At 40.6% G+C, this 16583-nt stretch overlaps 1 protein-coding gene across 1 annotated transcript; it reads left to right on the top strand.

Annotated features, from left to right (window-relative positions):
• The first annotated feature begins 8846 nt into the window (after nucleotides 1-8846).
• LOC106608631 (putative GPI-anchored protein pfl2) lies at nucleotides 8847-16253 on the top strand. Its single transcript, XM_014206698.2, has 12 exons — nucleotides 8847-9049; nucleotides 11162-11203; nucleotides 11372-11482; nucleotides 11824-11937; nucleotides 12308-12373; nucleotides 12500-12520; nucleotides 12624-12668; nucleotides 13287-13328; nucleotides 13651-13752; nucleotides 13862-13886; nucleotides 14291-14373; nucleotides 15442-16253. The coding sequence occupies exons 1-12, from the start codon at nucleotides 8986-8988 to the stop codon at nucleotides 15453-15455; spliced, it is 729 nt and encodes a 242-aa protein (XP_014062173.1). The 5' UTR covers nucleotides 8847-8985; the 3' UTR covers nucleotides 15456-16253.
• The last annotated feature ends 330 nt before the right edge of the window (nucleotides 16254-16583 follow it).

Raw genomic sequence — 16583 nt, 5'->3', positions numbered from 1 at the left:
TTACATTATAAATATTTACTCTTCTGGACATTTTGCATGATGACTGTGAGTGATGACACAGCATTCGCCGAAACATTCACAATGAGCGCTTCATAAATTATTATATCATAATATTTATTTCATCAATTGGATTTCACCGCTGTCTCCCAACAAGTATGTATCTCTCTTCAAAAGGTGAGGACACAACAGTTCACAAGACTGAATCCAAACATTACATTGTTGATCTTATTTACATTTTACATTTACTATACTTTTTGCCGTATTTGTTGATAACGAAATCTTAAAATACTCTGGATACATTTAGAAAACAAAATAAGAACATTCCTGAAAAATGTGGGGTAGGTGCAACATAAGACAAAAATTACAAGGGTTTGAGTGAGAGGACTAACTAAAAGTGTGAACAGTTCCTAAGTCATTTCAATGGACTTTTATGACTCCAAGAAGAGTTTTCAACTATAAGGTGCTTTTTTGAGCTCTCCTAGCTGTGCCATTGAGGAAGTAAAGCAATCACGCTTGTAGTTGTTTTGTTTTTAACACAATTGTTTCATTACAAAACTGGAGAGCAACATCCGTCCGGTGAAGTCTGCAAAACATATTGCATGTAACAAAAAGTTGCATGACCTACAGCATGGTCAAGCAAGCAAAATTTTCGGACCACTAAACAACTATTGATATAGAACCACAGAGAGTTACCGTAAGTCGCAAATAAAACAGGAACTGCCTCCACTATTCCAGCACCATTTCAACTTCAACATTTCAACATAATCTAATCACCTATGCTTAGTCTAATACAGTGACAACTATACAGTATAAAAATGTAAAGGCAACATGTAAAGTGTTGGTCCCATGTTTCATGAGCTGAAATAAAAGGTCTCTGAAATGTTCAATACGCACAAAAAGCTTATTTCTCTCAAATTTTGGGTAGAAATTTGTTTATATTCCTGTTAGTGAGCATCATCCACCTGACAGGTGTGACATATCAAGAAGTTGATTAAACAGCATGATCATTTCACAGGTGCACCTTGTGCTGGGGACAATAAAAGGCCACTCTAAGATGTGCAGTTATTGTACACAACACAATGCCACAGATGTCTCATGTTTTGAGGGAGCGTGTAATTGGCATGCTGACTGCAGGAATGTCCACCTGAGCTGTTGCGAGATAATTTAATGTTAATTTCTCTACCATAAGCCGCCTCCAACATTGTTTTAGAGAATTTGGCAGTACATCCAACCAGCCTCACAACCACAGACCCCATGCTACCACGCCAGCCCAGGAACACCACATCTGGCTTCTTCATCAGCTACCCAGACAGCTGAGGAGTATTTCTGTCTGTAACAAAGCCCTTTTGTGGGGAAAAACTCTAATTGGCTGGGCTTGGCTCCCCGGTGGGTGGGCCTATGCCCTCCCAGGCCCACCCATGACAGCGCCGCTGCCCAGTCATGTGAAATCCATAGATTAGGGCCTAATTTATTTATTTCTATTGACTGATTTCCTTATATGAACTGTAACTCTGTAAAATCATTGAAATTGTTGCATGTTCCGTTTATATTTTTGTTCAGTATAAAAGATAACAAAAACTATTTAGCCCAATCAACAAGCCCTTAACCAATAATGCAGTTTTAAGAAAATACCTAATAAAAGTAACAAATAATTAAAGAGCAGCAGTAAAATAACAATAGTGAGGCTATATACAGGGAGTACCGGTACAGAATCAATGTGCGGGGGCACCGGTTAGTCAAGGTAATTGAGGTAATATGTACATGTAGGTAGAGTTATTAAAGTGTCTATGCATAGATAATAACAGAGCGTAGCAGCAGCATAGAAGACGTGGGGGGGGCGCACAATGCAAATAGTCTGGGTAGCCATTTGATTAGATGTTCAGGAGTCTTATGGATTGGGGGTAGAAGCTGTTTAGAAGCCTCTCGGACCTAGACTTGGCGCTCTGGTACCACTTGCCGTGCGGTAGCAGAGAGAACAGTCTATAACTAGGGTGGCTGGAGTCTTTGACAATTTTTAGGGCCTTCTTCTGACACCGCCTTTAATCTAAATAAGATGTGGGTGTCCATCGTACTAATTTATCTGTGTGTGTGAGTGTGTGTGTGTGTGTGTGTGTGTGTGTGTGTGTGTGTGTGTGTGTGTGTGTGTGTGTGTGTGTGTGTGTGTGTGTGTGTGTGTGTGTGTGTGTTTGTGTGTGTGTAGAAAAAACATGTTGACTCACCCTGCTTATAGAGGAACGCCAATGCCATCCTCCTCTCTTTCATGTTGTCTAAACGGTCTATGACTGTCATACAGTACACGCTTATATATTTTGTTGTCCTAGGCTACCTAGCTAAAATACTTGCTCACTAACCTAACTTCCTTTCATGGGCAATGAAATGCCAGGCCAGCTAGTTAACATTAGCATGATACAACATCTAGCTACATGTTCAATTTTCATCCTCAATACAATGAATGTATGAATTTATGGTTGGATCAGAATCGCCGTTATAATCATTGGCCAGTACAGAGAATTAAGTAAAACCACAAGTCCAAATCCCTATCTCCATTGTTAGCTAATTTAGGAAAGGGATGATTTTAGCTAGCTAGCTAACCAGCGGAGGACAACAACATAACACAACAAGATGCAACAATTCAAGTTTTTTTCTGTCAACAATGGCGTTTGACTTGTGATCTGATTGGTCTGAAGCCAAATTCAAACTGCCTTCCCTTTCACTTTTTTTTGTGCTCCAGAACCATTCACAGCTGAGCTCACTCAGTTTAGCTCAATGCTGATTGGCTATTATTTTATACTTTTTTTAATCAAGGAAGGCCAAATGCTCTCTGGCTTCTCTTGCGCTCAATGCTACAGGCAGCAACAATGTCATACTCTTTTTGACCAGACAGCATCAGATAGATGGCCTACACATACAGAGACAGAGGGGTGCGGTTTCGCTCGCTCGAATGCTTTCTCTTGCGAATTCAAGGAAATTGATGAAACACAGAGTGATGAAAGATCCATTATTTTGTATGTATTTTTTCCTTGGTACATTTTTGGGAGAAGCCTGGCTTCCCTTGGAACCCATGAATATACTCCACAGGTCAGGTCGGCATTATTTGAGACCTTATTCTATTGCCAACATGTCACGGTTCCTCTCCTTGTTCGGGCGGTGCTCAGCGGTCGGCGTCGCCGGTCTTCTAGCCATCATCGATCCACTTTTCATTTTCCATTTGTTTTGTCTTGTCTTCTCACACACCTGGTCTCAATTTCCCTCATTACATGTTGTGTATTTAACCCTCTGTTCCCTGCCGCCAGTTACGCACTCCCTTACACAACATGACTAGCTAAGTTATAAGATTGTACAGTGTTAGGCTTTCACAATGCAATTCAGTGAAACAGATCATTTTGGTGACCATAGAAAGGAGTCATGAGTGCATTCAGGTGCGTGACCTACGCAAATGTTCTTCCCAATAGACATAGGTTAATTCTGTTCAGAACAACCCAGGGTATGATGCCATGTCATCTTGTAACTGTACATCAAACATAGTGATCATAAACGTTGACACTGTAAATGACATGAGTTTTATGATATGGAAATGTGAAATGCATATAAAGTTAAATAAAGGTTACATTTAAATAAAATTGTAATTAAAAATGTATATTTGGACTGACGGGTGTTTGGCCTGCTTATATGACATCAAAGCGGTATTTATTATAATCATCAACGTCTCATCTTTCAAAATACATAGAGTCATCTTATTGTACAGCATTTTCCTCACTCAAGTTCAGAACGGCTGTTAGTCAACACCCGTACAGCGCTGTGACGCGCCGAGCCAGAGCTCTGACATCATGTATAGCGCGTTACTGTACAGCCACAGTGTTCCAATGTAGACGCTTATCAGTGCCCAAATCTGCCATTGTCAACCTGTACACGGGTATGGGTGTAAAGGGCTACGGCAATGTCTTAGAAGGCCAACTTTAAGGTGAGTAATGAACAGGTTATTTCAACAAGGGAATGTGGCCTTGACCGGTAATAAATAAGTACACGGGAAATTAGGACTTGGCAGCACCAAGTAGAAAAGGTGTTTACTTTGGAGCACATTATGAACATCTTTGATTAGAGGAGGAAAACATTAGATGGAGTATCAAAACACCTTTGTGTGTGTTGATGTGAATGTTTCCACATCAAAACCTTGCTGGAACTTGTGGAATATGTTTTTTTTATATTATTTTGCTATTAAAGGGGTTACATAAGTGTGGTTCATTGCAAATATAATGGCCTTCATGAATCTATTAGAAGGTATTTTACAAAGTCACTTTATACACAACCTTTACCCAGTGTTATGCATCCAGTCCACACTGAATGATGTGGGGAAATGTGACCGTTTTTTTGCGGCGGTAGGATCACTTTTCCCAGAGAAAGCCTGTTCCTTTGGGAAGATGTGTAATGCCTGGGATGCTTTAGTTATTTCCTTAACACACACATTCCCACCCTAATTCTGACCTTTGATCAATGGCTGCATTCCCACAGAGCAAAGTAAAATTACAATAGGGCCAGTCCCTTTACTTTTCTCTGAATTCCCCTTATTGTGATAAGAGCCATTCTGGGAATAGAAATCCAAGATATTGCTAGATAGAAAATGCCAGGAAACAGATTGTTATTCATTGGACCATAATAATAATAGTAACAACAGTGATAATGGTCATTGATAGTAATTCGTCAAAAGATTGAAGCTCGGTTAATTCAATAAATCATACTGTATGTTGAGCAATGTTAGCTTTTTAAAGCCACACTCGGTACGATGTGCATGTCATAAAGAAGTAGGCCACCAACATAAAGCTTTGGTGGGGCTCTGAGGTATTTAGGTAAAGCTGTAGCCAGATTTTGAGTCCCTCCCAATGGCCCTTGTCAGATGTGTTCAGTACGTGAGTCACAATGCCCACTGGAAGGAAGCGGGTTCTAACATCCTGTTTAGGGATAGCATTGTAAATAAATGTTTTATTGTCACATACACCGGATAGGTGCAGTGAAATGTGTTATTTTACAGGGTCAGCGATAGTAGTACAGCACCCCTGGATTAAATTAGGGTTAAGTACCTTGCTCAAGGGCACATCGACAGATTTCTCACCTTGGGTATTCAAACCAGCGACCTTTCAGTTACTGGCCCAACGCGCTAACCGCTAGGCTACATACACTACATGCATTCTTCATAAGATTGAAGTGAATGTCACCCTCAATACTATAACAATTACATTCCCAAGCAAACAGTGTAAGGTCATCTGTGTGCGTGACACTCGTTTGAAAACAAAGAAGAATGGAAAACGGCATCAATATCATTCGATCTGCTTCGTTGTCTTCCGCTTCTTGCATTTTCTTCAACAATGAGCTGACTTCACCAATCCCATCGTAAACATTTATAATTTGTGTATTTGAATATATGAAACATGCAGTTGTTCACTGCCCATCTAAGAATGAGATCCCTTCACAACAAGATGTGCTGTCTCTGCTCCTACTTTGTATTTGTCAAATAATAAGTTAAAATGATCATATTGATGGCTTTAAGTTGCTACAGGTCATGATGCTGAGATGTAGCCTATTAGGCATTGTTGCAATAGAGTATTAGGTGATCTCTATAGTGCAATACATTTTGTAGACAGTCATTTTGACACTTAGCATTTTTGAAATATTTTTTTTACATGTAACACTGGGACACAACATTTTGACACTTGGTACCTTAAATTGATTTATCAAACAATATTGACTACATGTCATTGGAATTGACTACATTTTCATTGCAATTATATTTTACATAACAATATGATTACATAATACATCTAATAATTGTTTTAAGTGTATTTTGGAGTTATGGGAAGAATTTACAGTACCAGTCAAAAGTTTGGACACACCTACTCATTCAAGGGTTTTTCTTTATTTGTACTATTTTCGACTTTGTAGAATAATAGTGAAGACATCAAAACTATGAAATAACACATATGGAATCACGTAGTAACCCCAAAAAATAGTAAAACAAATCAAAATATATTTTAGATTCTTCAAAGTAGCCACCATTTGCCTTGATGACAGCTTTGCACACTCTTGGCATTCTCTCAACCAGCTTCTCCTGGAATGCTTTTCCAACAGTCTTGAAAGAGTTCCCACATATGCTGAGCACTTGTTGGCTGCTTTTCCTTCACTCTGCGGTCCGACTCATCCCAAACCATCTCAATTGGGTTGAGGTTGGGTGATTGTGGAGGCCAGGTCATCTGATGTAGCACTCCATCACTCTCCTTCTTGGTCAAATAGCCCTTACACAGCCTGGAGGTGTGTTGGGTCATTGTCCTGTTGAAAAAAATATTATAGTCCCACTAAGCGCAAACCAGATGGGATGGCGTATCGCTGCAGAATGCTGTGGTAGCCATACTGGTTAAGTGTGCCTTGAATTCTAAATAAATCACTGACAGTGTAACCATTAAAGCACCCCCACTCCATCACACCTCGTCCTCCATGCTTCACGGTGGGAACTACACATGCAGAGATCATCCGTTCACCTACTCTGCGTCTCACAAAGTCACAGTGGTTGGAACCAAAAATCTCAAATTTGGACTAATCAGACCAAAGGACAGATTTCCACCGGTCTAATGTCCGTTTCTTGGCCCAAGCAAGACTCTTCTTCCTATTGATGTCCTTTAGTAGTGGTTTCTTTGCAGCAATTCAACCATGAAGGCCTGATTCACGCAGTCTCCTCTGAACAGTTGATGTTGAGATGTGTCTCTTATTTGAACTCTGTGAAGCATTTATTTGGGCTGCAATTTCTGAGGCTGGTAACTCTAATGAACTAATCCTCTGCAGCAGAGGTAACTCTGGGTCTTCCTTTCCTGTGGCAGTCCTCGTGAGAGCCAGTTTCATCATAGCGTTTGACCGTTTTTGCGACTGCACTTGAAGAAACTTTCAAAGTTCTTGAAATTTTCCGCATTGACTGACCTTCATGTCTTAACGTAATGATGGTCTGTCCTTTCTCTTTGCTTATTTGAGCTGTTTACACCATAATATGGACTTGGTCTTTTACCAAATAGGGCTATCTTCTGTATACCGCCCCTACCTTGTCACAACACAACTGATTGGCTGAAATGCAATAAAAAGGAAAGAAATTCCACAAATTAACTTTTAACAAGGCACTCCTGTTAATTGAAATGCATTTCTGGTGACTACCTCATAAAGCTGGTTGAGAGAATGCCAAGAGTGTGCAAAGCTGTCATCAAGGCAAAGGGTGGCTACTTTGAGGAATCTCAAATATAAAATATGTTTTGATTTGTTTAACACTTTTTTGGTTACTACATGATTCCATATGTGTTATTTCATAGTTTAGATGTCTTCACTATTATTCTACAATGTAGAACATAGTACAAATAAAGAAAAACCCTTGAATGAGTAGGTGTGTCCAAACTTTTGACTGGTACTGTATTTGTTTAGCCCTTATTTTAACTTAGCAGATTCTCATTTACAACAACTTAGGGAAGACTTGCAGGGAATAAGCCTGTAAAATAAAGTGTACCGTCATCTCAGAAGGGAGGCAGGGTAGGAGAACAATGATGATTCTAAAAGGTAGAGAGGGACCAAGCCTGACCTGATTATTGAGGGAAGGGCTGATTAAAATGAATCATAATTTCCCCTTTGCCAAGATAATCCACCCACTTGACAGATATGGCATATCAAGAAGCTGATAACACAGCATGATCATTACACAGGTGCACCTTGTGCTGGGGACAATAAAAGGCCACTCTAAAATGTGCAGTTTTTGTCACAACCTGATCTGTTTCACCTGTCTTGTGCTTGTCTCCACCCCCCCTCCAGGTGTCGCTCGTTTGCCCCCTTATCCCCTGTGCATTTATGCCTGTGTTTTCTGTTTGTCTGTTGCCAGTTCGTCTTGTCAAGCCGACCAGCGTGGTTTTCCTGTACGCATGTGTTGTGCTAGCCCTTGGTTTTCCTAGTTTTGACCACTCTGCCTGCTGTTCTGTACCTGTCTGACACTGCCCTGGATTACTGACCTCTGCCTGCCCTGAGACTGCCTTACGTTTTGTACCTTTCTGACTCTGGCCTGGATTACTGACCTCGGCCTGCACTTGACCTGTCTTCTTCCTGCTTAACTGCTGATTAAAACAAACTGGAACGGAGATGATGGGGTGTGCCTCTAACCATCTCATTAGAGTTTGGTGCCAAGTCCTAGCTATAATAAAAGGGTCAAAAAAGAGAGATGCAACTGACCACTATATTGATTTCAATTACCGTGGTTCACATAAGTGTAACAAATGTCACCTTAAATGAGTATGTTTGAAAATGTGGGTGTCTCAAGGGTGAGCTGAACACGCAGTTAAGTTTCAGACCACACAGTTTTCCTGGAAGCCCATCCTGAAGGGTATACTACAAAGCAAATTTGATAAACAACCAGAAATAACTATTGATTTTCTGGTTCATGAAGAAAGCTAAACTTAGGTATGGGTTGTTGAGTCAATTAGACCATGCTAATTTCAAGCTTATATTTCTACTAAATAAGTTAATTAAGAATATTAGCTGGCTAACTCCTTGATCCTACTGTAACCTCTGAACTGATACTGTACATGTTTCGGGTCATTCACAGCCCATCCAAGACACTTACTCAGACTCCTTCATACCGGTACGCCGTTCCTGCAATGTGAGGGCAGAAAAAAAATAAGTCACAGGAGTTAACGATGGAGTACAAACAGCCTTAAGGGCCGAGTTCCTATCCAGGCTGGGGCCCGAGAAATACTTCTCCCACTGGCCGAAGCAGCCTCCCCATCCTCTCCAGCCCCCAACCCTCCCCCCTCGAGGGAAACTGCTCTACTTCCTCCCCTTCTTTAAAGGAAGTGCCAAAATAAGCAGCTATGGGCCAGAATATGAACACCTTTTCCACTGGTTGATAGCAGTGGCTCACACAGCTCTGAAGAACCCTGAGAAGCAGCCTGGAGGGGAACGCTCAGTAGAACCACCATGGAGACCGTTAGGATAGCCCTACTCGTCTTCCTTCTAACCTCGCTCCAGCTCCTCACAACAGGTAAGCCTACAGGGATATTTAGACCTGCTTTTGGCAGTCCAAAATGACTTCTAAGTGGCTTGGATAGGAGAGTGCACATGGTGACAAAGGATTGTTGTCTCACAGACAGAAATGTTGAATTCAATTAATAATGGGTTTTAAAAGTTACACAGTTACAAAATGTTTAACACTGTTGGACAGATACTAGTTTTAGTCAGGCAAAATGGATGCTTGAAAAAAATAGGCAAAAAGACTTGCCAGTAGTTGCACTGTATAGTGTTTTATGTTGTCTTGATGAGTAGAATAATTGTATTTACTTATTGTCTTAATCAGACTTGGTTTGCAAATAAAAAAATCTTGCATATGGACATTTGGGTCGTTAAATATCTTATATAATAACACACGAAACATGACTGGCGATCACAATCAAGATATCCAGAACAGTATGTTTGTGAGTTGTTCTAAGAGAGGCTCACACTTTGAACATTTTTCCAGGGACGTCCAATGATGCCTATGTGCATTTTTCCGTTGGTACGAGCCTGAGATAAGAGCAGCATTGTTTTTTTGTTGTCGATTGGAATCTTGTGTAGTGTTTCCCCCCCAAAACCGGTATATTATCCTTATCAGCCACATGTGGAGGAAGGTACAGCCTCAACCCTTAATAAGGTGCTATGAATTTTAATAACGCAGCATAACACTTCGGGTTAAGGTGTGTCAAGTGTTACCAGGATAACTCAGAGACCTCCCCACGGTACAAGTCGCCCAAGGGAGGCATATGGACATGAAGGTTGACAGGGAGACGCACCAAAGCTGTTGGCAGGACATTGAAACGTCCCTGTTTTACTAAAAATCAATTGTAAGACCAGATGCACACACAAAATAGTCTTTATTAGGTGTGTGTGTGAGGAACACTGTTCAGCACATTGTGTGCTTTACACCTACACTGAGTATATAAAACATTAAGAACACCTGCTCTTTCCATGACAGACTGACCAGGTGAAAGATATGATCCCTTATTGATGTCACTTGTTAAATCCACTTCAATCAGTGTAGATTAAGGAGAAGTGACAAGTTAAAGAAGGATTTTTAAGCTTAGAGACAATTGAAACATGGATTGTGTATGTGTGCCATTCAGAGGGTGAATGGGAAAGACAAAATGTTTAAGTGCCTTTGAACAGGGTATGGTGGTAGGTGCCAGGCACACCGGTTTGTGTCAAGAACTGCAACACTGCTGGGTTTTTCACACTCAAGAATGGTCCACCACCCAAAGGACATCCAGGCAACTTGACACAACTCTGGGAAACGTTGGAGTCAACATGGGCCAGCATCCCTCTGGAACGCTTTCGACATCTTGTAGAGTCCATGCCCCGACGAATTAAGGCTGTTCTGATGGAAAAGGGTGGTTGCAACTCAATATTAGGAAGGTATGCTTAAAATGTTTCGTACTCTCCGTTTATATTTCAAGTCTCTGCAAGTTCAGTGAATTTATGCAACAAATTCACTTAAGATTAGCCATCCTTGGCAATCTTTTTATGAGACAAATTGCATCGGACAACACGGATAATAAGACAGAACATATAGGAATAAAAAACATTGTTTGGCGTCCAGGCCGAGACAAATGAATGTGGTTACTTGGGCTTGTGGAAAAAATAAAGAGGGAGTCTCCTGATTTGTTGTTTTGCTTGGAGCATGGGCACAGATCCAGGACCTGCTCTGCCCAGAAAGGTGATTGGAGCTGTAGATAGCCAGTGAGAACCAAACTGCTCCTTCTCTTACAGAGGGTGAGAGATCATTGTCCTGACCGTTTCGAAGTGAAATGATCCAATCGGCAGCAAATCTCCTTCCTGCATGAATGTAAACATCTGCAGGAAACACCCAAGCAAAGCCCTAGTGGCTACAGTGCAAGCCTCTATGGAGTGGACAGAGACATTTTTTTTTCTTCCCCCCCCTTGCAAATATGTCCCACCATAATATATACAAAACTAAATTGATAAAGGGTTCTCTTAGCAGGAAGTATCTGCCTACAATATATTATATTACATCTAAAAACTAAACTCACTGAATGATTTAATTGTTTTTGTCTGCCTCTCGTCTGTTGTTCAAATGCTTATGGTGTTGCCACACTAAAACCAGCACAACAATCAACAACAAGCAAACGACCAGATGCATATTCGGGTAGGTATATTATAAACCATTTGAGTTACTGAGGTAATATTTCAAGAGACAAGGATAGTCATTTGAAAAAATCTCAGGGATTCCTGCTTTTCTTTTTTATTGCAAACAAAAAATGAACACTCAAGAGGCTGGTTGCATTTTAAAGTCTGAAAGATTTTCGCATCACAGATGCTGCTAAGTCTGTCGTCACAGAAACTACGACACCCGTCATGACTGTTCCTCTTTCCACTGTAAACAACCTTGGTACAAACGTTCCTGCAACCAGTGTGACCCCAACCAGTAAGTCAAATAAAAACTTTTCAAAACATGGTCTAATGTTACAATGTCCTAATGTTCTAGTTCAAATAAGTGTCAGAACATTAGGACATTGTAACATTAGAAAGTGTTCAATCTTTAGAGATAGGTACAGTATGCTGGTTTAGAAACTCTGCTATTAACACAGCATCATAAAATGCATCATTCCGGCTGTATTTCTGTATTTTGAACGTGATATATCTTGTAAACTTGATTGCTGACATGCAAAACATTTTTGGGACTATATCAACAATGGACTAATGAAACAAATACCAAAATATTGTTTTGTGGTGGGATTTTCCTTTAAGACTGATTTTGCATTCCAGAGACAGAGACTTCTACCTCAGCGCCTGCTACATCAACAGTAACAGAAAATACAAAGATTTCATCCTCACCCCTAGTCACAGTGAAGTCCACATCTCCATATACTACGGATAATGGTGAGACTTCATAGACATTTCATTTAAATTGGCTATTGAAATGTAATCTGTCTTCTCTGTGAACTTAATTTTTATGACAGAGGTCCTACATCATACAATAGGTCTGATGTGCTCATGTGATTGTGCAATAAGCTCTACAGATGTAAAACCAGATGATAATAGCCAGGGTTCGAACATGTATACAGCATCTCGGAGTGCTGATTTAGGATCAGTCTTGTCTTTCAGGTCACACTGAATAAGATTACATGGACAGGGAGGAGCTGATCCCACTGTAGATCAGCACTCCTACTCTGAGAAGCTTAATACTGCCCCAGATCTTTTAAAATGTTAGACATTTTCTGAACGAGTGCATTCTACCTCGTTCGCACAGGAACACAAGGGACCCAGGCCCCAACAACTGTTACCAAGAGTGACCCACTAAACAAAATGCTCTCAGGTAGGAGATGATTTATTTACCCTCTCTCAAATCACAATAGAGAGAGGCCAGAGGATAGCAAGTACTGCATTGGGTTAACGATACCATGACCCCATAACAATGTTTTGACATGAATGTTGTCTTCAGGTTCAGAGGATGAAAATACAGGTATGTCTAAAGCACCATCACTGTGCCTCAGTTCACTATTATGTCCACTACCTGTGTAGGAAAACACGATGGTATAATGATAAAAATGACAATGTTTTTCCAGGTCAAGATAGAGTCAAGGACAATAAGAATACGGGTCAAGATGCCGGTACGTCCTCTGCTACCATCATCTGTATAGGAATAAACTCACATTGTCACGAATGGTGCTCCATTTTCCTTGCACTGAAAAACACATGGTCCGCAAAATAACCAGAACATTTTAAATGGACACATTATCCAGATGACAAGTTACCAACACCATATATACAAAAGTATGTGGACACTTTCAAATGAGTGGATTCGGCTATTTCAGCCACACCCGTTGCTGACAGGAGTATAAAATCGAGCACACCGCCATGCAATCTCCACAGAAAAACATTGGCAGTAGAACGGCCTTACTGAAGAGCTCAGTGACTTTCAATGTGGCACCATCATAGGATACCACCTTTCCAACAAGTCAGTTTGTCAAATTTCTGCCCTGCTTAGAGCTGCCCCGACCAACTGTAAGTGCTGTTATTGTGAAGCAGCAAAGGGGGGACCAACTCCATATCAATGCCCATGATTTTGGAATGAGATGTTCAACGAGCAGGTGTCCACATACTTTTGGTCATGTAGTGTATTATGCAACTAGCATCTCCTTCTCGTGGTCATCGAAAGTTCAAAGTTACAGCATAAATCACACTGCAGAGTATATGGAGTTTTACGTTATGTTATTGTTTTCTACCAGGTCAAAAGGCTGAAGGTGAAGAGACGGAAACTCCTAAATCAGGTAATGTAGCATCTTTATGGACCCATTTACCTCAGCATCTATGTTCTACCACACCCACCAGAGGGTGCACACACTTCACATTTGACTGGGGGTGTGTGTGTGTGTGTGTGTGTGTGTGTGTGTGTGTGTGTGTGTGTGTGTGTGTGTGTGTGTGTGTGTGTGCAAAGTCAATAGTCAAGCCATGTTTGATTACAAATCATCATAAATTGCCTACAGTTCACATTGTCCCAACAATAGTACTAATCCAACTTCTCATGGGATGTGAAAAACAACAGTTTTGTCTGCCACACTAAAGAAAGATATACCTCCTCTTTGTCTTCAGATAAGAACCTGCTGTGGATTCTTTTGCCAGTCCTGGCAGTTGTGGGGGCTGCTGTCGTGTTCCTTCTGAAAAGTAAATGCATGAAGGACCACGATCACACAGGTACTACTCAATGACTGAAACAGCTGTGACTCTACACAGCATTATGTCTACATACTCATTACAAACTAAATATCACTCATTATTCAATTTTTTTTTTGTCCCTGAACAGAGATAACTGATAATGGAACAGAAAAGTAAGTATAGTCGTTGGACTGTACATAAAGATACCATTTAGACAAGACCCCATTTGAACAGTTTAATTATAAACTGGGTGGTTTCAGGCCCTGAATGCTGATTGGCTGAAAGCCGTGGTATATCACGTGTATGACAGAACATGTATTTTTACCGTTCTAATTACGTTGGTAACCAGTTTATAATAGCAACAAGGCACCTCTGGGGTTTGTGGTATATTGCTAATATACCACGGCTAAGGGCTGTATCCAGGCACTCCGCGTTGCGTCGTGCTTAAGAACTGCCCTTAGCCGTGGTATATTGGCCATATACCACACCCCCTCGGGCCTTATTGTTTAAATATACTGTGATCTCGTCCAAAAATACTATTTTACCACCAATATGCCGTGCTGTCTCCTCTTTGCAGTGCCTCTTTCCAGAGCAGGCCGGACAACGCCAAAGACGGTGTCATGCTTCTCGGGGTGAAGTCTTCAGGCGGTGAAGACAATGGTACATTTAAACTGTTTACTTACTAGCATGTTAGTATCGTCAAACGGTGAGGCGCTGTTATACTGTATACTTCCAGCAGCTCTGGTGAATGCATTACCAGGCCATTGCAGTACAGCTTGGCTCGGCTCAGTAGTGTGAAAAATATTATAACAAGCAATTAGTCTATTCAGTTCCCATGACTCCTACCCCTCAAGTGAAGTAAAGACAAGGAGGAACACTTCAATAAAATGTTGAAGAGAATCATGCATACCATTAGTCTTCTACTTAACTTTTCCAAGTTCTCGCACTCATTTCCACCATCCCGCTACATTCCAACTATGTTTCATCAGGCGTGGACCTGCAATTATTTCAGGGAAGTTTGGAGCTTTTAATATCTCATTGTGCACATTTAGTGAACGAGCCTGGGCTGCAGAGAACAGGGGAAGGTGTTTCCTGTGATTTCTCGTCCCCACCCTTGAAAGACCAGCAGAGGATGAGAGATGGGAACTTCCTCACACAAACACAGACTATTTTGGACGGGACCTATTGTGTGGCTCCCTGGGCCGGCAAATGTCAATGTGCCCTGAGCAGACCCTGTGTGTAGTTTGCACCTCAGGCATATATAGGCCTACCTCCCCAAATGGGAATTAGGCATAACAATCCCTACTTTCCTCCCTTTTCACTGTAATCAGAGCCTCTATCTGTTTGCTGGTAAACTCTGATATCTGGACAATAATACAACATTGAACTCTACTGTTCTGTTGAGCAACCATGAAGCAAACGCACCAGGGGTGAGTTCAGCAGGACGCGACGTTATGGAACATTCAGATAGAAATGTACTATGCAGAACAAGGATGCCTCTGTCATTTAAATTAAGGAATCACGTTGTCTCTATTCCTGGCATTTCTATCTACAATGTTTGACAACCTTTGGCTACTGATCGTGGCCCTGGATATTCCTATTCTAATGCGAGGGATGTTGTAATATAAAGAACGGTCTCATTTATATAACCACACCTGTCAGATTAGATCCTGGGTTAGGGTTTTATAATAGATAACTAGTTTGTTAATTTTGAACTCTCCATTTCAGCTGCTGCAAGATAAAAGGGAGGCCATCCCATTCGAAATGACCAACGGATGAGGACGAGCTCTTACAACCCAAAAAATGGTCCAGATCCCTTCACCTTCAACGATCTAAACTGTATGGACTATCAAATATGGCGTCACAGAATCCCAAAAGTTACTAAAGTGGGAACATTTGTATATGGTTTGTGAGTATTGTAGGATATGCGGCTCTTAACTGAACACGTGTCTGTTAGAAGATATAGCATTTTTTATTATGTACGTCATTGTTTTGTGTATTCCAATTTTGATGGTAATTTAGTCAAGAAAGAATTGTGATTTTAACTTAATCAAGACCAACATCCAGACATTTTAGTCAGGAAAATTATGCTGGATCCTGAATTAATATGAATAAATTAACCCAAATTGTCATTGTCTGAGTGTACGATGATTGTTTGTCTCACCCCTGTATTCAAGATACTGGTTTTGATTTGATTAAATGTACTGAACCTGAATTCAACACACAATTCCTCGATTTAAACCAGTTAGTGACCAGTACACATGGTTAACAAGTGTTTGTATGCTTTAAACCTGTTTAAAATAATTATTTAGTTTTCAGTGTAAATGCCAGGATTGTAAAGATGAGCTCTTTTACCAGTAAGTTTCCTGCTTTTGAACAAGTTATTTTGTATATTAGCTGTTCTTGTCAGAAAACATTTGTCAAATGTTTCCCAAGGAGGGTTGGGTTTGTTAAAATCACAGATGTATGTTTTATAAAATTTGGGGTGAAAGCAAATAAACTAAATGTGTTTCTTTTTTGTAAAGGAGCAATCCATAAGATTTCCCTCTGGTCAATGTTTATTTGAATTTCTCAAATACAGAACAGGGCTGTTTTATATTGGTTGAATATTTGTTGTTTTGCACCCGTACATGCTAACGAAACTTTGGCGCCAGGAATACGATGCATAAGTTAATGTTGATTTTGGATGTTGACTACACCTGGCTACACACTGTATCTGATTGATTTGAATGTGTTGAGTTATATAATGCACCATTGGTTCTTACCGGTATGCAAATAAGCAAACCTTATAAGCGTATCGTATTCCCAAATAGTAGACACGTTTTTAATAGACAGCAAAGTCCAGGCCCAGCTGCTCCCATCACTCCTGG

Source organism: Salmo salar, chromosome ssa07 (genome assembly GCF_905237065.1).
Source record: "Salmo salar chromosome ssa07, Ssal_v3.1, whole genome shotgun sequence".
Taxonomy (NCBI): domain Eukaryota; kingdom Metazoa; phylum Chordata; class Actinopteri; order Salmoniformes; family Salmonidae; genus Salmo; species Salmo salar.
The sequence above is the reverse complement of the archived record's forward strand: the minus strand, read 5'-3'. Positions and strand labels throughout refer to the sequence as shown.

Bases quoted from the DNA above. Each gene is read 5' to 3' on its own strand.
- LOC106608631 (XM_014206698.2), top strand. From the start codon at position 8,986: ATGGAGACCGTTAGGATAGCCCTACTCGTCTTCCTTCTAACCTCGCTC. The intron at 9,050-11,161 runs GTAAGCCTACAG...CACTAAAACCAG, and splicing joins GCTCCAGCTCCTCACAACAG to CACAACAATCAACAACAAGC. The intron at 13,887-14,290 runs GTAAGTATAGTC...TCCTCTTTGCAG, and splicing joins ACTGATAATGGAACAGAAAA to TGCCTCTTTCCAGAGCAGGC.